Source organism: Phyllobates terribilis, unplaced genomic scaffold, assembly GCF_046119375.1.
Source record: "Phyllobates terribilis strain yellow unplaced genomic scaffold, ASM4611937v1 Scaffold_2__4_contigs__length_985480577, whole genome shotgun sequence".
NCBI classification, from domain to species: domain Eukaryota; kingdom Metazoa; phylum Chordata; class Amphibia; order Anura; family Dendrobatidae; genus Phyllobates; species Phyllobates terribilis.
In genome coordinates this window covers 16,143,251-16,164,887 of record NW_027362762.1, presented here as the reverse complement: position 1 = coordinate 16,164,887, position 21,637 = coordinate 16,143,251, and the positions used below count along the sequence as shown (strand labels likewise).

Here is a 21,637-nt window from a genome sequence, read left to right as displayed (position 1 = left end):
CTTTATCTGCAGTCTTCTCCTGTGCTGCAGCGAGGTCTGGATGAGGCTTTACTCCGCAGTCTTCTCCTCTGATGCAGTGAGGTCAGGATGAGGCTTTACTCCGCAGTCTTCTCCTGTGCTGCAGCGAGGTCTGGATGAGGCTTTACTCCGCAGTCTTCTCCTGTGCTGCAGCGAGGTCTGGATGAGGCTTTACCTGCAGTCTTCTCCTCTGATGCAGTGAGGTCTGGATGAGGCTTTATCTGCAGTCTTCTCCTGTGCTGCAGCGAGGTCTGGATGAGGCTTTATCTGCAGTCTTCTGTGATGCAGCGAGGTCTGGATGAGGCTTTACTCCGCAGTCTTCTCCTGTGCTGCAGCGAGGTCTGGATGAGGCTTTATCTGCAGCGAGGTCTGGATGAGGCTTTATCTGCAGTCTTCTCCTGTGCTTCAGAGAGGTCTGGACGAGGCTTTATCTGCAGCGAGGTCTGGATGAGGCTTTATCTGCAGCGAGGTCTGGATGAGGCTTTATCTGCAGCGAGGTCTGGATGAGGCTTTATCTGCAGCGAGGTCTGGATGAGGCTTTATCTGCAGCGAGGTCTGGATGAGGCTTTATCTGCAGAGAGGTCTGGATGAGGCTTTATCTGCAGAGAGGTCTGGATGAGGCTTTACTCCGCAGTCTTCTCCTCTGACGCAGTGAGCTGCGCTCAGCGCCCGGACGCCTGCTCACAGGCCGGGTCTCTGGGATTAGTGGTACAATGTCCGGCCGCCGCTGCTCCTCTCGTGGACCGCCGGTCACCTCCTGTTGTAGTCTCAGCACCGCCCCCTCCCCCAGCTGTGGCCTGTATGGCCCGGGGCCCAGCGCACACCCAGGGGACCGCAGCCCTCATCTCCAGGAGCTGCTGTGTGTGCGACGTGTCCTGCTCTGATATTAAAACCAAAAAATCAAAATCCCCCCCAGTAGCAGCAGAAAAGTTTTCTATCAAACCAGTGACTGTTATTCTGCCTCTCACTAATGGTGTAACCAATCATTATTAATACAAACATAAATAATCGCCGCGCCTTCCCTCTAAGATGGAATTCCCCTTGAAGGGCTCGTCACCTGACAGGCGCCGGTGACGTCATCAACCGCCGCCGGACTCCGGCTGTCACGTGACCCGCGTAGCTAGATGACCACGCCCTTAACAGGATGATCATCAGCAGCTCTGAACATTCATAGACCAGCCAAGTGACGGCAACCAATCAGAAAAGAAGCTGCTGCGCAGGGCACGCCCACAGGAAACAGCGGCCTCTGACGCCACGCCCTCCTGCTGAGTGAGCCAATCACGACCTGATAACCGCTGTGACGCACGGAGCGTGATGACGTCAGCGCGCTCTCATCAGCGCCATATTGATAGATGACGCACTTGGTTCTCCCGCCTGCGACCGCAAGTTCTGAGAGGACCGGTAAGAGGCGGAGGCGGCGGCGGGGCGTCACTGCGGCGTCTGGAGCCGGTGCTGGTATGGAGGAGGGCGGCGGCGGGGCAGTAATGGGGGCGGCGGGGCAGGAGGCGCCCGCGGGTGTGTGAGGAGCCGGCGTGTCTGTATCTCCACCATTCTGCGCTCTCTCCACTCACAGCTTCACCCTCGTGACCTGCGCCAGGGTCACCCGCCTCCGCCAATCACATTCCAGCTTATATGTGTGAGGCAGGAGACCAGATGAAAGCTGCGCGCTGATTGGCTGCACTGAGACCCGTGTTTAATGGATGTGACGTCACTAAGGGAGGTAGTCACGTGACCATAATCCTCAGCTGCTGCACAACCTCTTCATGTGACCTGCGCTTATACTGTCTGGTGTAATAGTCACTGGTCAGTCACAGACGCACGCTGGAGATGGTGATCAGGTCTGTACAGTGGCCAGAAACAGAGCGGGCTCATGCTGGACTGGGTGAGGGGGTGTAGTCTGTCACCATGGAGACACACCGGCCTGTACTGGAGCTGAAGACTGTGAATGGGAGAAAGATTAGCCGGAGGCCGAGGAGTCTCTGTCCGTCAGCTGCACGGTGACCGTGTGGCTGCAGGCGATCACAGGGCGACTGTTCGTCCCCACTACCCGGAGGCCGATCGCTGGGCCGGGTGATGGCGGCCCCGTTATCTTGGGATTTGAGGCCACTATAAAAGGCTCCTACATCTTTCTTGTCTGTCAGCGGCAGGGCTGTGGAGTTGGTATAAAATGGACCGACTCCTAAAATATATAATACATTGGGTACAGTAGTTCAATGCAGTTGGTGGGGAATATTTTTTCATAAGAATTTGGGAAAGTTCTGAAATGTCCTATTCCTGATCTCAGGGTCTGGACTTTTAGCGGAGATGAATCTGTGCTGCAGTAAATTCATCACTTACATATGAGCCGCGTATGAGGGAGTCGTGGAGTCGAGGTCGGAGTTTGAGTCTGTGTCATGGAGATTGAGGAGTCAGAGGCTTGGCTTACTGACTCCACAGCCCTGGTCAGCAGGGTCCCCCACATCACGTGTTTGGGGTGATATCTAGTCCCGTGTCATCCCCTCGTGTCGTGCAGGTGACGGTTCTAGGCCTGTAGGTCTCTGCTGTGTCCTCGTGCGGCTCTGATGTATAATAAAAATATATATATATATATATATATATATATATATATATATATATATATATATATATATATATATATATATATATATATATATATATATATATAATATGCGTTGTGCTTCCGCCTCGTACATAGAGACCCCCGCTGCATGGAGAGGAGACGGGATCGGACTGGAGACAGTAGCGTCCTCTCTGGTCGGCTCAGTGTTTGCAGTTCTAGTATATCAGACCCTGATCCCTAACCACATCAGTGATTCATTGGTGATGACCAGAACTGCATCTTATGGACTGGCGGTGCCAGGGCCGCCCATTATAGGGAAGGATCTGACCGCCTGCCGGTACCAGACGTCTGTGGTAGGGGGGGACCCGACTGCCCGCCTGTGCCGGGACTTGTAGGAGCATATCTCTGCAGACAGAGCTTTCTTTCTGGGAAGGTATTTTGTGTTGCACATGAGATGCCGGCTGTGACCCCTGACTCCCACTTTACTGCATCTTCTGGCGGAGTCCAGGGAGGTCCTATATCTGCCTCCACCCATCAGATGGCAGCTCCTGCTGTACTCTCACTCTCTCTGATACTTTACACTGCAGCTCTGCTTGTTCATAGTTGCTTGTGTGTATAAATGGTGGGTGATCTGTGCCACTCTGCACACTGACTGATGGCAGCGAGTCCATGCTGTGGGGGGGGGGGGGCACAGGTCATTATCACGAGGGTGAGTGGTGGGAGGATCTGACGTCAGTCCGCTGCTCATCCTGCGGTCGCTCCGTCCTTAGAGTGTCAGCTCCTCTGCACGGCTCAGCGTCCTCATGTGAAGTAATGCCTCTTCTGTTTTCCAGGTCTATGAAGCTTTAGAAACATGTTCAATAAATCTTTCGGCACTCCTTTCGGAGGAGGCACTGGGGCTTTCGGAGCAACATCAACCTTTGGGCAAAGTAAGTATAATGGGACCACTGCCTCCACTCCTGTCGGCACGGTGGAGGGGTCTGTCCGCAGTTTACCCCCCTCCACATGTCTTGTAGATCACCGTGCACCGTGTAAGGCCAGTTACTGTTGGGTTTTGGGCTTTCTGATCCCTTCTGGGCTCCAGGGCCGGTATAGGGACGTAGTCAGTATAACGCGGACGACGTGGAGCTGCCACACTGGGGTCAGGAGAGCCGCCGGCCAGTCTGAGCATGGTGGGGGTTATGCTCTTGGTGACCATTAATGTTTCTTGGGTTCTCAGCTCCTGGTTTTGGAACCTCGACTGCCACCGGTTTTGGAAGTTCAACTTTCGGCACCAACACGAACACTGGCGGCCTTTTTGGGAACACGCAAAACAAACCAGGTAGGATCGCAGTGCTGAGGCCACGGGGCCCTTGTGTGGCTCTTGTGGTCGCGCTCCATGATGCTATGGCGGTCTTACCCCCTCTCAGGCGGACTCTTTGGCACAGGAACCTTCAATCAGACAGCGACCTCCTCCACTAGCACAGGTTTTGGCTTCGGGACGTCCACTGGCACCACAAACTCATTATTTGGGGCCACGAACACCGGAGGCGGCCTCTTCTCGTCTCAGAATAATGCCTTCGGCCAGACAAAGCCTTCCACCTTCAGCAGCAGTAAGTGGCCCCAGTCTGAGCGTTTTTTGGGGTCTCCGGGTATCCTCTTATCTCTGTGTCCTCTCACTTGTAGGTTTTGGGACAGGCACAAACAGCACCAGCCTCTTCGGAAACACAAACACCACCGCAAATCCATTTGGAGGAACGTCCAGCACCCTGTTTGGGGCCTCGACGTTCTCTGCAGCTCCCAGCGGGACCACCATCAAGTTCAATGTGAGTACAGGGCCCCCAACCGGGCGGCTTCTCTCTGAGAGGATTCTGCGCTCGCTGGTGCAAGTCTTTAGTCGCTGACTAATGTCACGGCTTACATGGCCGGACTGGTAGCTATGCACAAAATGGCTGCACCCCACCAAGCCGGGCAGTGACCGGGTGATCACCTGGAATCTGCTAATCAGGTGATCGCACCTAACACAATGGTCTCAGCACGTTTATGTAATGTGAGCAGAATGCTGGCTACTTAACCCTTTAGTGACCTATGACGTTCTTTTTCATGACAGGTCACTAAGGGCTGTATAGGAGCTGGGCGCGCTTTATACGCGGCAGATGTCGGCTGTGTTACAGCTCTGCTCGCTGCTGTTAACCATTTAGCTGCTGCTCTCAGTATCTGCTATTGGCCTTTAAATGGCGTGACTGCCCAGGTGCTTGGCATTCTCTGAGGGGCAATGAGTGTAATGGTGCCGTGTGCTGCTGAAGGTGCCCATGGCTTCCTGCTTGGTCCTGTAAGTCATGCTAGAGCTTATTTTCAGCTAACCCCGGCACGTGACTTTTCCTGTGAGGTGAGCGGCACTGATGACGCGGCGTCTTACCTGCCCGTCGTTCAGGCTTCCTGGCCGGGTGCTTAGACTTGCAGGGCTGACTGGCACCTGAGGACCCTCTGATTATGAGACCTTGGTTTCGGGGTCACCAGTCGGTGGTTTGTAGTCGGATCTTTCCCCTTTGGAGCAGGAATCCTCTGCTACGTCTCTTTTGGGTTTTCAGGCCCCTTCTGGTACAGACACGATGGCCAAGGGCGGCGTGACCACCAACATCAGTACGAAGCACCAGTGTATTACAGCCATGAAGGAGTATGAGAGCAAGTCTCTAGAGGTGAGTGCCGGCCGCGGATGCCTGTCGCGTGCCTCATGCTGGTCACTGACGGCCATGTCTTCCTGTAGGAGCTGCGACTGGAAGATTATCAGGCCAACAGGAAGGGGCCGCAGAATCCAGTGGGGGCAGCCACGGGTACAAGCCTATTTGGGGCATCCACAGCCACTTCAAGCGCCACCACTGGTCTGTTCGGGGCCACGCCATCCAGCAGCAGCTTTTCCTTTGGCAATAAAAATGCATTCGGGCAAGGTAAGTGATGGGTCCTATAGAGGTCTGTACCGGTGATGCAGTGCTCGATTATAGGGGGCTGGGCTGGGCTGGTGGTTTTACTGCGGGGGGGATGGGCTGGACAGGCGGTGTGACTGCAGTGTGCGGGGGGGGGGGGCGGGCTGGACTGGCGGTTTTACTGCAGGGGGTGGGCTGGATTGGGGTGTTTCTGCGGGTGGATGGGCTGGACTGGCGGTGTGACTGCAGTGTGGGGGGGGGGGCGGGCTGGACTGGCGGTGTGACTGCTGTGTGGGGGGGCGGGCTGGACTGGCGGTGTGACTGCAGTGGTGTGAGGGGGGGGGGGTTGGACTGGCGGTGCAACTGCAGTGTTGGGGGGTCGGGCTGGACTGGCCATCTCATTTTGACTGTATTTGCAGGTACCAACACATTTGGAGCAAACACTGGCAGTCTATTCGGCCAAGCAACCGCCCAGCCAGCCACGAGCCTGTTTAATAAGCCCTTCCCAGCCACCACCACACAGAACGCCGGCTTCTCATTTGGAAACACCAACACCCTGGGGCAGCCGCAAACTAGCACAATGGTGAGTTCTCGGCAGGCCGGGACGGCGGCGAGCTGTCGGCGGCCTCAGGCCGGCACGGTGGCGAGCTCTTCGGGGCAGCCGTGTCTTCCCGCAGTGATGTACTTTGCTGCAGCTGCTGTGTGTGCTTCATGTGATGTTTCCTCCGCAGGGCCTTTTTGGCAGCACTCAGGCCACGCAGTCCACCGGCCTCTTTGGCACAGCAACCAACACAAATGCCGGCTCAGCCTTCGGGACGGGGACCAATCTGTTTGGACAGACCAGCAATACTCCGTTCGGAGGAGTTGGAAATTCGGTAGGTGTCCTCCGGGAGCAGCGCACCCAGCTGATTGCCGCTGGCACTGAATCGGCCCCTTTTAGTATGTGGGTGCACGTGGGTTGCAGATCTTTTTTTTTTTTTCTTTTGTTGGTCTTTATTTTCCTTATTTTATTTCTACACCGTAAAATAAGGAAACAAAATGAGCAATAAGCCGCATTAGAATCCTACAATGGTGCAACAAGTATCAGTCCAGGGAAACCGCTGCAATATCCGACTCCTGATCACTACTATGTAGTTGTATAGGAAATATTAAGGGGTTTAGGCAAATCCGAGGTCCCTAAGAGCCTTTTCAATGGTGACCGGACACTGGTACGACTCCAACCTGTGCCCAGGTAGTGTAAAGGATCATAGCGCCATTAGGAGTCCATATTGTGATGTCCTCAAAGTATCAGAGGATACGTCCCTCCCCCCCAGAGTATAAACATGGAAGGTGAGGAGTGAACCAGACCGGCCCCCAAGGCGACGCTAGTGGGGTATCCGAGCCCCTCCATACACTGGCTGCCATCTTCGGAGGGATTGGAGCTGGGGGGGGGCCACATTATATCTATAGGGCAGATGTTAACCCTTCATAAGACCCCACCAACGCTGATGCCGTGTCTGCATCGCTCACGGAGAAATACTGGCACCGATGGAAGACACGAAGCGGCCGGCAAACGAGTAATTTAGGAGCAGTTGGCCTCCATGATGTTTAGGCAAATGTGCACTAAATATTCTGATTCTAGGGGTCTCGTCTGCGTGAGTAGAGGGTCCGCATCCAACTTTCCTGGAGGAGAAATGTTCCTGTAGTAGTAATAACTGCGGAGGAGTGACATAAATATAAGAACTCGGGCAAATATATTATTTTAGAGATTTACTCGTCCGATAGGTGTTGGAGGGAGGTGGGCTTTGGCTTGCTTTGCCCACCGGTCTCTATCAGAGGTTTATATTGCGGATTTTTAACCCCTTCTAATGTTTTGTTACAGACTCTGTTCAATAACAAACCAGCCGCATTCGGGACGACCACGACGAGCGCCCCTGCATTTGGCACAGGCACCGGGACTCTGTTCGGTAAGAAAACTTTACTTCAAGTGATTTGGTCTTCACATTTATTAGAGGAAAGTCGGAGTCCAGTCACGATTACATGAGGGAAGCCTTTCCTTTAGGGCTCACACCCAGCGTAAATGAAATCAGTCCGATGTTCCTGAAAAGTAGGACGCATGTCATGAGATTTTTCTCGCCTACCGTCCGTATGACATCCGTTTGCAATGCGTTTTTAACATCAGCTTTTGCGTACAGTAATTCTGTCATTTCAAGCTAGTTTACAAACTAATAAAAGAATCTTGTATACGGATATAGAAAGTAATATGTCAGTGAGATATGATTAGTGCATTTACATGCGTTTAGCTAATTTAAAGAAAAAAAAAATGGCGCGAGGTCCCCCTTAAACTTCTTAACCAGCTGAGGGAAAGCTGACAGCTGGGGGCTGTTGTTTATAGTCTGGGGAAGGGGTAATGAACATAAAGCTTCCCAGCCCATCAATATCAGTTCACAGCTGTCTACTTAGCCTTTGCTGGTTATTAACAAGGGGTGACTCCCAAAAAAAATGACGACGGGGGGTATGCATAATTAATAACCAGCAAAGGCGAAGCAGACAGCTGCGGGCTGATATTAACAGTCTGGGAAGGGGCCAAGGATATTGCGCCCCCCCCCCCCCCCCCCCCCCCACCCAGACTAATAACCTCAACCCTCAGCAGATAATCCATACTAATGTCCCACAACTAACCCCAGCTCTGCTACATCCAGATGGTGTGTTGAGCGTTGGCATGATGTGACCGCTCGGCACACCGCTGGAATAAGCTGATCAGCGCTCGCTGAGAACTTGTTAACGCATCTTCCATAAGGTGAGCGTACTTCATTGACTATAAAATCTGTTCAGAAATGTTCGATCTAACAAAATATAAAGTTAATTAATCCGATCGGTAACCGACGTAATGAGAAAAAAAAATCAAAACCCCAGAATTTAGTTTTGGGTTTTTTTTTTTGCCGCCGCAACATTGTAATAAAATGCAATAAGAGACTATCAAAATATCGGATCTACACCAAAATAGTATCGATAAAAACGTCGGCTCAGAGCGCGAAAAACAGGCTCTCACCGAGCCCCAGATCCGGTAAACGTAAACGCTACGAGTCTGGGGGGGTTTAACTCTTAAAAAAAACAACTATACATTTTTGGTATCTGCGTAATCGTAATGACCTGGAAAATCAGAATGGAGGGTCAGCTTTCCCATATAATGAACAGGATGAAGGGAAAAAAAAAAAAAAACTATTGCGGAGTTGCACTTTTTTTTTTTTGCAATTTCACTGCACTTAAAGTTTTTCCTCATTTTCCAGTATGCGATATGGTAAAATGCATAGTGTCATTCAAAAGCACAACTCGTACCGCAAAAAACAAGCCCTCATACGGGTGTATTGACAGAAAGATAAAAAAAAGTTATGGCTCTGGAAGGAGAGGGAAAAAAAACAAACGGCCACAATGCGAACCCATGCCCCATCGTACAGTCCGCTTACTCTGTACCATACTCTGACCCTAGCTACATCCTTCTTATGGTAAATAGTTATACTATGCTTTATTATTTAGACAATTCATATCTTTGATCATTTTGTATTTTAATATTAGTCTTTATGTCCAAAGTTTCCTTTTGTTTCTGAAGGTAACTAGTGTAGTAAACTAGATATAGGCAGTCTCTTAAGGAAATCAGCAGAATCCATAATTTATGACTTTATTCCCAACTTAGAATCTTCCTTTTTAGGTAATGTAATGTATTAAGCCATTTCCTCCTGTGTTTTGTAATAAAAACTTGTGACTGGGTATCTGAGAGCAGACAGGGCTGGGAGACCGACAGGACTGGATGTCTGCTCTCGCCTGCCATCCATCCACCGATATGGTCAAAACTAGCAAACGTATCAAACCTTTTGAGTTTCCCCCAAAATCTTCCCAACCGTTTTCCACATGAAATAAATGGCGCTTTACATGTGAAAAAGGGGTATAATACAAGAACAATTGCAATAATCTTGAACACAATGTGACAGCGACTGGTCCAGGAGGAGCGAGGACCCTGCCCGCGAGGGCTCACAATCTACAGGGGATGGGTGAGGATACAGTAGGTGAGGGTAGAGCTGGTCGTGCAGTGGTATGGTGGAGCGAGGACCCTGCCCCCGAGGACTCACAGTCTACAAGGGATGGGTGAGGATACAGTAGGTGAGGGTAGAGCTGGTCGTGCAGTGGTATGGTGGAGCGAGGACCCTGCCCGCGAGGGCTCAGTCTACAAGGGATGGGTGAGGATACAGTAGGTGAGGGTAGAGCTGGTCATGCAGCGGTATGGTGGAGCGAGGACCCTGCCCGCGAGGGCTCACAATCTACAAGGGATGGGTGAGGATACAGTAGGTGAGAGTAGAGCTGGTCGTGCAGCGGTATGGTGAAGCGAGAACCCTGCCCGTGAGGGCTCACAGTCTACAAGGGATGGGTGAGGATACAGTAGGTGGGGGTAGAGCTGGTCGTGCAGCGGTATGGTGGAACGAGGACCCTGCCCGTGAGGACTCAGTCTACAGGGGATGGGTGAGGATACAGTAGGTGAGGGTTGAGCTGGCCGTGCAGCGGTATGGTGGAGCGAGGACCCTGCCCGCGAGGGCTCAGTGTCTACAAGGGATGGGTGAGGATACAGTAGGTGAGGGTAGAGCTGGTCGTGCAGTGGTGTGGTGGAGCGAGGACCCTGCCCGCGAGGGCTCAGTGTCTACAAGGGATGGGTGAGGATACAGTAGGTGAGGGTTGAGCTGGTCGTGCAGCGGTATGGTGGAGCGAGGACCCTGCCCGCGAGGGCTCAGTGTCTACAAGGGATGGGTGAGGATACAGTAGGTGAGGGTTGAGCTGGTCGTGCAGCGGTATGGTGGAGCGAGGACCCTGCCCGCGAGGGCTCAGTGTCTACAAGGGATGGGTGAGGATACAGTAGGTGAGGGTAGAGCTGGTCGTGCAGTGGTATGGTGGAGCGAGGACCCTGCCCACGAGGACTCAGTCTACAGGGGATGGGTGAGGATACAGTAGGTGAGGGTAGAGCTGGTCATGCAGCGGTATGGTGGAGCGAGGACCCTGCCCGCGAGGACTCAGTCTACAGGGGATGGGTGAGGATACAGTAGGTGAGGGTAGAGCTGGTCGTGCAGCGGTATGGTGGAGCGAGGACCCTGCCCGCGAGGGCTCAGTCTACAGGGGATGGGTGAGGATACAGTAGGTGAGGGTAGAGCTGGTCATGCAGCGGTGTGGTGGAGCGAGGACCCTGCCCGCGAGGGCTCACAGTCTACAAGGGATGGGTGAGGATACAGTAGGTGAGGGTAGAGCTGGTCGTGCAGCGGTATGGTGGAGCGAGGACCCTGCCCGCGAGGGCTCAGTCTACAGGGGATGGATGAGGATACAGTAGGTGAGGGTAGAGCTGGTCGTGCAGCGGCATGGTGGAGCGAGGACCCTGCCCGCGAGGGCTCACAATCTACAGGGGATGGGTGAGGATACAGTAGGTGAGGGTAGAGCTGGTCGTGCAGCGGTATGGTGGAGCGAGGACCCTGCCCGCGAGGGCTCACAGTCTACAGGGGATGGGTGAGGGTAGAGCTGGGTGCAGCGGTATGGTGGAGCGAGGACCCTGCCCGCGAGGGCTCACAGTCTACAAGGGATGGGTGAGGATACAGTAGGTGAGGGTAGAGCTGGTCGTACAGCGGTATGGTGGAGCGAGGACCCTGCCCGCGAGGGCTCACAGTCTACAGGGGATGGGTGAGGATACAGTAGCTGAGGGTAGAGCTGGTCGTGCAGCGGTATGGTGGAGCGAGGACCCTGCCCGCGAGGGCTCAGTCTACAAGGGATGGGTGAGGGTAGAGCTGGTCGTGCAGTGGTATGGTGGAGCGAGGACGCTGCCCGCAAGGGCTCAGTCTACAGGGGATGGGTGAGGGTAGAGCTGGTCGTACAGCGGTATGGTGGAGCGAGGACCCTGCCCGCGAGGGCTCACAGTCTACAGGGGATGGGTGAGGATACAGTAGCTGAGGGTAGAGCTGGTCGTGCAGCGGTATGGTGGAGCGAGGACCCTGCCCGCGAGGGCTCAGTCTACAGGGGATGGGTGAGGATACAGTAGGTGAGGGTAGAGCTGGTCATGCAGCGGTGTGGTGGAGCGAGGACCCTGCCCGCGAGGGCTCACAGTCTACAGGGGATGGGTGAGGATACAGTAGGTGAGGGTAGAGCTGGTCGTGCAGCGGTATGGTGGAGCGAGGACCCTGCCCGCGAGGGCTCACAATCTACAGGGGATGGGTGAGGATACAGTAGGTGAGGGGAGAGCTGGTCGTGCAGCGGTATGGTGGAGCGAGGACCCTGCCCGCGAGGGCTCACAGTCTACAGGGGATGGGTGAGGATACAATAGGTGAGGGTAGAGCTGGTCGTGCAGCGGTATGGTGGAGCGAGGACCCTGCCCGCAAGGGCTCACAGTCTACGAGGGATGGGTGAGGATACAGTAGGTGAGGGTAGAGCTGGTCGTGCAGCGGTATGGTGGAGCGAGGACCCTGCCCGCGAGGGCTCAGTCTACAAGGGATGGGTGAGGATACAGTAGGTGAGGGTAGAGCTGGTCGTGCAGCGGTATGGTGGAGCGAGGACCCTGCCCGCGAGGGCTCAGTCTACAAGGGATGGGTGAGGGTAGAGCTGGTCGTGCAGTGGTATGGTGGAGCGAGGACCCTGCCCGCGAGGGCTCAGTCTACAGGGGATGGGTGAGGATACAGTAGGTGAGGGTAGAGCTGGTCGTGCAGCGGTATGGTGGAGCGAGGACCCTGCCCGCGAGGGCTCACAGTCTACAGGGGATGGGTGAGGATACAGTAGGTGAGGGTAGAGCTGGTCGTACAGCGGTATGGTGGAGCGAGGACCCTGCCCGCGAGGGCTCACAGTCTACAGGGGATGGGTGAGGATACAGTAGCTGAGGGTAGAGCTGGTCGTGCAGCGGTATGGTGGAGCGAGGACCCTGCCTGCAAGGGCTCAGTCTACAGGGGATGGGTGAGGATACAGTAGGTGAGGGTAGAGCTGGTCGTGCAGCGGTATGGTGGAGCGAGGACCCTGCCCGCGAGGGCTCAGTCTACAGGGGATGGGTGAGGATACAGTAGGTGAGGGTAGAGCTGGTCATGCAGCGGTGTGGTGGAGCGAGGACCCTGCCCGCGAGGGCTCACAGTCTACAGGGGATGGGTGAGGATACAGTAGGTGAGGGTAGAGCTGGTCGTGCAGCGGTATGGTGGAGCGAGGACCCTGCCCGCGAGGGCTCACAATCTACAGGGGATGGGTGAGGATACAGTAGGTGAGGGGAGAGCTGGTCGTGCAGCGGTATGGTGGAGCGAGGACCCTGCCCGCGAGGGCTCAGTCTACAGGGGATGGGTGAGGATACAGTAGGTGAGGGTAGAGCTGGTCGTGCAGCGGTATGGTGGAGCGGGGACCCTGCCCGCAAGGGCTCACAGTCTACGAGGGATGGGTGAGGATACAGTAGGTGAGGGTAGAGCTGGTCGTGCAGCGGTATGGTGGAGCGAGGACCCTGCCCGCGAGGGCTCAGTCTACAAGGGATGGGTGAGGATACAGTAGGTGAGGGTTGAGCTGGTCGTGCAGCGGTATGGTGGAGCGAGGACCCTGCCCGCGAGGGCTCAGTGTCTACAAGGGATGGGTGAGGATACAGTAGGTGAGGGTAGAGCTGGTCGTGCAGTGGTATGGTGGAGCGAGGACCCTGCCCACGAGGACTCAGTCTACAGGGGATGGGTGAGGATACAGTAGGTGAGGGTAGAGCTGGTCATGCAGCGGTATGGTGGAGCGAGGACCCTGCCCGCGAGGACTCAGTCTACAGGGGATGGGTGAGGATACAGTAGGTGAGGGTAGAGCTGGTCGTGCAGCTGTATGATGGAGCGAGGACCCTGCCCGCGAGGGCTCAGTCTACAGGGGATGGGTGAGGATACAGTAGGTGAGGGTAGAGCTGGTCATGCAGCGGTGTGGTGGAGCGAGGACCCTGCCCGCGAGGGCTCACAGTCTACAAGGGATGGGTGAGGATACAGTAGGTGAGGGTAGAGCTGGTCGTGCAGCGGTATGGTGGAGCGAGGACCCTGCCCGCGAGGGCTCACAGTCTACAGGGGATGGATGAGGATACAGTAGGTGAGGGTAGAGCTGGTCGTGCAGCGGCATGGTGGAGCGAGGACCCTGCCCGCGAGGGCTCACAATCTACAGGGGATGGGTGAGGATACAGTAGGTGAGGGTAGAGCTGGTCGTGCAGCGGTATGGTGGAGCGAGGACCCTGCCCGCGAGGGCTCACAGTCTACAGGGGATGGGTGAGGGTAGAGCTGGGTGCAGCGGTATGGTGGAGCGAGGACCCTGCCCGCGAGGGCTCACAGTCTACAGGGGATGGGTGAGGATACAGTAGCTGAGGGTAGAGCTGGTCGTGCAGCGGTATGGTGGAGCGAGGACCCTGCCCGCGAGGGCTCAGTCTACAAGGGATGGGTGAGGGTAGAGCTGGTCGTGCAGTGGTATGGTGGAGCGAGGACGCTGCCCGCAAGGGCTCAGTCTACAGGGGATGGGTGAGGGTAGAGCTGGTCGTACAGCGGTATGGTGGAGCGAGGACCCTGCCCGCGAGGGCTCACAGTCTACAGGGGATGGGTGAGGATACAGTAGCTGAGGGTAGAGCTGGTCGTGCAGCGGTATGGTGGAGCGAGGACCCTGCCCGCGAGGGCTCAGTCTACAGGGGATGGGTGAGGATACAGTAGGTGAGGGTAGAGCTGGTCATGCAGCGGTGTGGTGGAGCGAGGACCCTGCCCGCGAGGGCTCACAGTCTACAGGGGATGGGTGAGGATACAGTAGGTGAGGGTAGAGCTGGTCGTGCAGCGGTATGGTGGAGCGAGGACCCTGCCCGCGAGGGCTCACAATCTACAGGGGATGGGTGAGGATACAGTAGGTGAGGGTAGAGCTGGTCGTGCAGCGGTATGGTGGAGCGAGGACCCTGCCCGCGAGGGCTCACAGTCTACAGGGGATGGGTGAGGATACAGTAGGTGAGGGTAGAGCTGGTCGTGCAGCGGTATGGTGGAGCGAGGACCCTGCCCGCAAGGGCTCACAGTCTACGAGGGATGGGTGAGGATACAGTAGGTGAGGGTAGAGCTGGTCGTGCAGCGGTATGGTGGAGCGAGGACCCTGCCCGCGAGGGCTCAGTCTACAAGGGATGGGTGAGGATACAGTAGGTGAGGGTAGAGCTGGTCGTGCAGCGGTATGGTGGAGCGAGGACCCTGCCCGCGAGGGCTCAGTCTACAAGGGATGGGTGAGGGTAGAGCTGGTCGTGCAGTGGTATGGTGGAGAGAGGACCCTGCCCGCGAGGGCTCACAGTCTACAAGGGATGGGTGAGGATACAGTGGGTGAGGGTAGAGCTGGTCGTGCAGTGGTATGGTGGAGCGAGGACCCTGCCCGCGAGGGCTCAGTCTACAGGGGATGGGTGAGGATACAGTAGGTGAGGGTAGAGCTGGTCGTGCAGCGGTATGGTGGAGCGAGGACCCTGCCCGCGAGGGCTCACAGTCTACAGGGGATGGGTGAGGATACAGTAGGTGAGGGTAGAGCTGGTCGTACAGCGGTATGGTGGAGCGAGGACCCTGCCCGCGAGGGCTCACAGTCTACAGGGGATGGGTGAGGATACAGTAGCTGAGGGTAGAGCTGGTCGTGCAGCGGTATGGTGGAGCGAGGACCCTGCCTGCAAGGGCTCAGTCTACAGGGGATGGGTGAGGATACAGTAGGTGAGGGTAGAGCTGGTCGTGCAGCGGTATGGTGGAGCGAGGACCCTGCCCGCGAGGGCTCAGTCTACAGGGGATGGGTGAGGATACAGTAGGTGAGGGTAGAGCTGGTCATTCAGCGGTGTGGTGGAGCGAGGACCCTGCCCGCGAGGGCTCACAGTCTACAGGGGATGGGTGAGGATACAGTAGGTGAGGGTAGAGCTGGTCGTGCAGCGGTATGGTGGAGCGAGGACCCTGCCCGCGAGGGCTCACAATCTACAGGGGATGGGTGAGGATACAGTAGGTGAGGGTAGAGCTGGTCGTGCAGCGGTATGGTGGAGCGAGGACCCTGCCCGCGAGGGCTCAGTCTACAGGGGATGGGTGAGGATACAGTAGGTGAGGGTAGAGCTGGTCGTGCAGCGGTATGGTGGAGCGAGGACCCTGCCCGCAAGGGCTCACAGTCTACGAGGGATGGGTGAGGATACAGTAGGTGAGGGTAGAGCTGGTCGTGCAGCGGTATGGTGGAGCGAGGACCCTGCCCGCGAGGGCTCAGTCTACAAGGGATGGGTGAGGATACAGTAGGTGAGGGTAGAGCTGGTCGTGCAGCGGTATGGTGGAGCGAGGACCCTGCCCGCGAGGGCTCACAGTCTACAAGGGATGGGTGAGGGTAGAGCTGGTCGTGCAGTGGTATGGTGGAGAGAGGACCCTGCCCGCGAGGGCTCACAGTCTACAAGGGATGGGTGAGGATACAGTGGGTGAGGGCAGAGCTGGTCGTGCAGTGGTATGGTGGAGCGAGGACCCTGCCCGCGAGGGCTCAGTCTACAGGGGATGGGTGAGGATACAGTAGGTGAGGGTAGAGCTGGTTGTGCAGCGGTATGGTGGAGCGAGGACCCTGCCCGCGAGGGCTCACAGTCTACGAGGGATGGGTGAGGATACAGTGGGTGAGGGTAGAGCTGGTCGTGCAGCGGTATGGTGGAGCGAGGACCCTGCCCGCGAGGGCTCACAATCTACAAGGGATGGGTGAGGATACAGTAGGTGAGGGTAGAGCTGGTCGTGTAGCGGTATGGTGGAGAGAGGACCCTGCCCGCGAGGGCTCACAGTCTACAAGGGATGGGTGAGGATACAGTAGGTGAGGGTAGAGCTGGTCGTGCAGCGGTATGGTGGAGCGAGGACCCTGCCCGCGAGGGCTCACAATCTACAAGGGATGGGTGAGGATACAGTAGGTGAGGGTAGAGCTGGTCGTGTAGCGGTGTGGTGGAGAGAGGACCCTGCCTGCGAGGGCTGACAGTCTACGAGGGATGGGTGAGGATACAGTAGGTGAGGGTAGAGCTGGTCGTGCAGCGGTATGGTGGAGCGAGGACCCTGCCCGCGAGGGCTCACAGTCTACAAGGGATGGGTGAGGGTAGAGCTGGTCGTGCAGTGGTATGGTGGAGAGAGGACCCTGCCCGCGAGGGCTCACAGTCTACAAGGGATGGGTGAGGATACAGTGGGTGAGGGTAGAGCTGGTCGTGCAGTGGTATGGTGGAGCGAGGCCCCTGCCTGCGAGGGCTCACAATCTACAAGGGATGGGTGAGGATACAGTAGGTGAGGGTAGAGCTGGTCGTGCAGCGGTATGGTGGAGCGAGGATCCTGCCCGCGAGGGCTCACAATCTACAAGGGATGGGTGAGGATACAGTAGGTGAGGGTAGAGCTGGTCGTGTAGTGGTATGGTGGAGCGAGGACCCTGCCCACGAGGGCTCACAATCTACAGGGGATGGGTGAGGATACAGTAGGTAAGGGTAGAGCCGGTCGTGTAGTGGTATGGTGGAGCGAGGACCCTGCCCGTGAGGGCTCACAATCTACGAGGGATGGGTGAGGATACAGTAGGTGAGGGTAGAGCTGGTCTTGCAGCGGTATGCTGGAGCGAGGACCCTGCCCGCGAGGGCTCACAATCTACGAGGGATGGGTGAGGATTCAGTAGGTGAGGGTAGAGCTGGTCGTGCAGCGGTATGGTGGAGCGAGGACCCTGCCCGCGAGGGCTCACAGTCTACAAGGGATGGGTGAGGATTCAGTAGGTGAGGGTAGAGCTGGTCATGCAGCGGTATGGTGGAGAGAGGACCCTGCCCGTGAGGGCTCACAGTCTACAGGGGATGGGTGAGGGTACAGCTGGTCGTGCAGTGGTTGGTGGAGCGAGGACCCTGCCCGCTAGGGCTCACAATCTACAGGGGATGGGTGACGATGCAGTAGGTGACTGTAGAGCTGGTCGTGGAGCGAGGACCCTGCCCGCGAGGGCTCACAATCTACAAGGGATGGGTGAGGATACAGTAGGTGAGGGTAGAGTTGGTCGTGCAGCGGTGTGGTGGAGCGGTGGTTACTGCAGGTTGTAGGCTTGTCGGAAGAGGTGGGTCTTCAGGTTCCTTTTGAAGGTTTCCACGGTCGGCGAGAGTCTGATGTGTTGGGGTAGAGAGTTCCAGAGTAGGGGGGAAGCACGGGAGAAATCTTATATGCGATTGTGGGAGGAGGAGATAAGAGGGGAGTAGAGAAGGAGATCTTGTGAGGATCGGAGGTTGCGTGCATGTAAGTACAGGGAGACTAGGTCACAGATGTATGGAGGGACAGGTTGTGGATGGCTTTGTATGTCATGGTTAGGGTCTCTGAGTCTTGAGTCTCCGGGCAATGGGGAGCCAGTGAAGGGATTGACAGAGAGGAGAGGCCGGGGAATAGCGGGGGGACAGGTGGATTAGTCGGGCAGCAGAGTTTAGGATAGATTGGAGGGGTGCGAGAGTGTTGGAAGGGAGGTCACAGAGCAGGAGGTTGCAGTAGTCGAGGCGGGAGATGATGAGGGCGTGCACTGGTGTTTTTGCAGAGTCTTTGCTGAGGAATGTGCGGATCCGGGAGATATTTTTGAGTTGGAGTCGGCAGTAAGTGGAAAGGGCTTGGATATGAGGTGAAGGAGAGATCAGAGTCCAGGGTTACCCCAAGGCAGCGAGCTTGTGGGACTGGGGATAGTGGACAGCCATTGACTATGATTGATGGGTCAGTTGGGGGGCTGAGTGAGATGGTGGAAAGATGATGAATTCAGTTTTATCCATGTTAAGCTTTAGAAATCTGGCAGAGAAGAAGGATGAGATAGCGGACAGACATTGTGGGATTCTGGTTAGTAAGGAGGTGACATCGGGTCCAGAGAGGTAGATCTGTGTGTCATCAGCATAGAGGTGATACTGAAAGCCGTGAGACTATGAGCTGTCCCAGGCCGAAGGTGTAGATGGAGAAGAGCAGGGTATTATACTCCAGAGCTGCACTCACTATTCTGCTGGTGCAGTCACTGTGTACATACATTACATTACTGATCCTGAGTTACATCCTGTATTATACTCCAGAGCTGCACTCACTATTCTGCTGGTGCAGTCACTGTGTACATACATTACATTACTGATCCTGAGTTACATCCTGTATTATACTCCAGAGCTGCACTCACTATTCTGCTAGTGCAGTCACTGTGTACATACATTACATTACTGATCCTGAGTTACATCCTGTATTATACTCCAGAGCTGCACTCACTATTCTGCTGGTGCAGTCACTGTGTACATACATTACTGATCCTGAGTTACATCCTGTATTATACTCCAGAGCTGCTCTCACTATTGTGCTGGTGCAGTCACTGTGTACATACATTACATTACTGATCCGGAGTTACATCCTGTATTATACTCCAGAGCTGCGCTCACTATTCTGCTGGTGTAGTCACTATGTACATACATTACATCACTGATCCTGAGTTACCTCCTGTATTATACTCCAGAGCTGCACTCACTATTCTGCTGGTGCAGTCACTGTGTACATACATTACATTACTGATCCTGAGTTACCTCCTGTATTATACCCCAGAGCTGCACTCACTATTCTGCTGGTGCAGTCACTGTGTACATACATTACATTACTGATCCTGAGTTACCTCCTGTATTATACCCCAGAGCTGCACTCACTATTCTGCTGGTGCCGTCACTGTGTACATACATTACTGATCCTGAGTTACATCCTGTATTATACTCCAGAGCTGCGCTCACTATTCTGCTGGTGCCGTCACTGTGTACATACATTACTGATCCTGAGTTACATCCTGTATTATACTCCAGAGCTGCGCTCACTATTCTGCTGGTGCAGTCACTATGTACATACATTACATCACTGATCCTGAGTTACATCCTGTATTATACTCCAGAGCTGCACTCACTATTCTGCTAGTGCAGTCACTGTGTACATACATTACATTACTGATCCTGAGTTACATCCTGTATTATACTCCAGAGCTGCACTCACTATTCTGCTGGTGCAGTCACTGTGTACATACATTACTGATCCTGAGTTACATCCTGTATTATACTCCAGAGCTGCACTCACTATTCTGCTAGTGCAGTCACTGTGTACATACATTACATTACTGATCCTGAGTTACCTCCTGTATTATACTCCAGAGCTGCACTCACTATTCTGCTGGTGCAGTCACTGTGTACATACATTACATTACTGATCCTGAGTTACATCCTGTATTATACTCCAGAGCTGCACTCACTATTCTGCTAGTGCAGTCACTGTGTACATACATTACATTACTGATCCTGAGTTACATCCTGTATTATACTCCAGAGCTGCGCTCACTATTCTGCTGGTGCAGTCACTATGTACATACATTACATCACTGATCCTGAGTTACCTCCTGTATTATACTCCAGAGCTGCACTCACTATTCTGCTGGTACAGTCACTGTGTACATACATTACATTACTGATCCTGAGTTACCTCCTGTATTATACCCCAGAGCTGCACTCACTATTCTGCTGGTGCAGTCACTGTGTACATACATTACATTACTGATCCTGAGTTACCTCCTGTATTATACCCCAGAGCTGCACTCACTATTCTGCTGGTGCCGTCACTGTGTACATACATTACTGATCCTGAGTTACATCCTGTATTATACTCCAGAGCTGCGCTCACTATTCTGCTGGTGCCGTCACTGTGTACATACATTACTGATCCTGAGTTACATCCTGTATTATACCCCAGAGCTGCACTCACTATTCTGCTGGTGCAGTCACTATGTACATACATTACATTACTAATCCTGAGTTACATCCTGTATTATACTCCAGAGCTGCACTCACTATTCTGCTGGTGCAGTCACTGTGTACATACATTACATTACTGATCCTGAGTTACATCCTGCATTATACTCCAGAGCTGCACTCACTATTCTGCTGGTGCAGTCACTGTGTACATACATTACTGATCCTGAGTTACATCCTGCATTATACTCCAGAGCTGCACTCACTATTCTGCTGGTGCAGTCACTATGTAGATACATTACATTACTGATCCTGAGTTACCTCCTGTATTATACTCCAGAGCTGCACTCACTATTCTGCTGGTGCAGTCACTGTGTACATACATTACATTACTGATCCTGAGTTACCTCCTGTATTATACCCCAGAGCTGCACTCACTATTCTGCTGGTGCCGTCACTGTGTACATACATTACATTACTGATCCTGAGTTACATCCTGTATTATACTCCAGAGCTGCACTCACTATTCTGCTGGTGCAGTCACTGTGTACATACATTACTGATCCTGAGTTACATCCTGTATTATACTCCAGAGCTGCGCTCACTATTCTGCTGGTGCAGTCACTGTGTACGTACATTACATTACTGATCCTGAGTTACATCCTGTATTATACTCCAGAGCTGCGCTCACTATTCTGCTGGTGCAGTCACTGTGTACATACATTACATTACTGATCCTGAGTTACCTCCTGTATTATACTCCAGAGCTGCACTCGCTGTCCTGCAGTATACGCAGGGTGGTGTTGTACCCGGGGGAGCGCTCGGTGTTGCTCCCGTTACTTCCTGTCTGATGTTTCCTCTCCTGATCTGCAGGTTTCGGGGCTAATAATACGGGCAGCAGTCTCTTCGGTAATAAGGCTGCCCCGGGCACGCTGGGTCCCGGCCTCGGCACCGGCTTTGGACAAGGTAGGGCTGTTTGCTTTGTGCTGGTGACGTCTGAGTGGGAGACAATCACTCGCTTCCCGCCTCTGTTATTCCTCTGGGGGGATCAGGGGCGGCCGGACAGGACTGCGGTGATGTCTCCATTACACTGTGTATTCTCTATATAAGATGCATCAGCCCTGGCGAGTCCTGATGGTGTGATGTCACCATGTGACCTGACGGTCCAGCAGCGCAGGTTCTGCACGTGCTCAGTCACCGGCTGTGTTGTGCCGGCTCTGCAGTGCGATGGCGGCACGTGCGTCCTGTGTTGCTGCGCATCCTAACAACGTGTTCCCTCTGTTTCTCCATCCCAGGGCTGAATCCCGGCCAGACGTCGCTGTTCGGAACTAATCAGCCGAAGCTCGGCGCCCTCGGGACCGGCACCTTTGGTACCACTGGGTTTAATGCAGCCAACACCGGCCTGGGGTTTGCTGGTGCTCAGGCTCCTGTCGGTGA

General features: G+C 54.7%; 1 protein-coding gene across 4 annotated transcripts in view; it reads left to right on the top strand.

The window, feature by feature from the left end:
• Nucleotides 1–1,294: 1,294 nt before the first annotated feature.
• The window catches only part of NUP98 (nucleoporin 98 and 96 precursor), a 45,050-nt gene continuing 24,707 nt past the window's right edge, over nucleotides 1,295–21,637 (top strand). For 2 of the 4 annotated variants that reach the window (XM_073661108.1, XM_073661111.1), the window contains exons 1-12: nucleotides 1,295–1,419; nucleotides 3,412–3,507; nucleotides 3,798–3,899; nucleotides 3,988–4,170; nucleotides 4,244–4,383; nucleotides 5,149–5,256; nucleotides 5,325–5,505; nucleotides 5,901–6,064; nucleotides 6,213–6,356; nucleotides 7,343–7,427; nucleotides 21,074–21,166; nucleotides 21,496–21,633. In XM_073661108.1, the coding sequence (XP_073517209.1) occupies nucleotides 3,432–3,507; nucleotides 3,798–3,899; nucleotides 3,988–4,170; nucleotides 4,244–4,383; nucleotides 5,149–5,256; nucleotides 5,325–5,505; nucleotides 5,901–6,064; nucleotides 6,213–6,356; nucleotides 7,343–7,427; nucleotides 21,074–21,166; nucleotides 21,496–21,633 (1,414 nt within the window). In that variant the 5' untranslated portion in view covers nucleotides 1,295–1,419; nucleotides 3,412–3,431. The other 2 variants (XM_073661109.1, XM_073661110.1) reach the window with 2 other exon arrangements.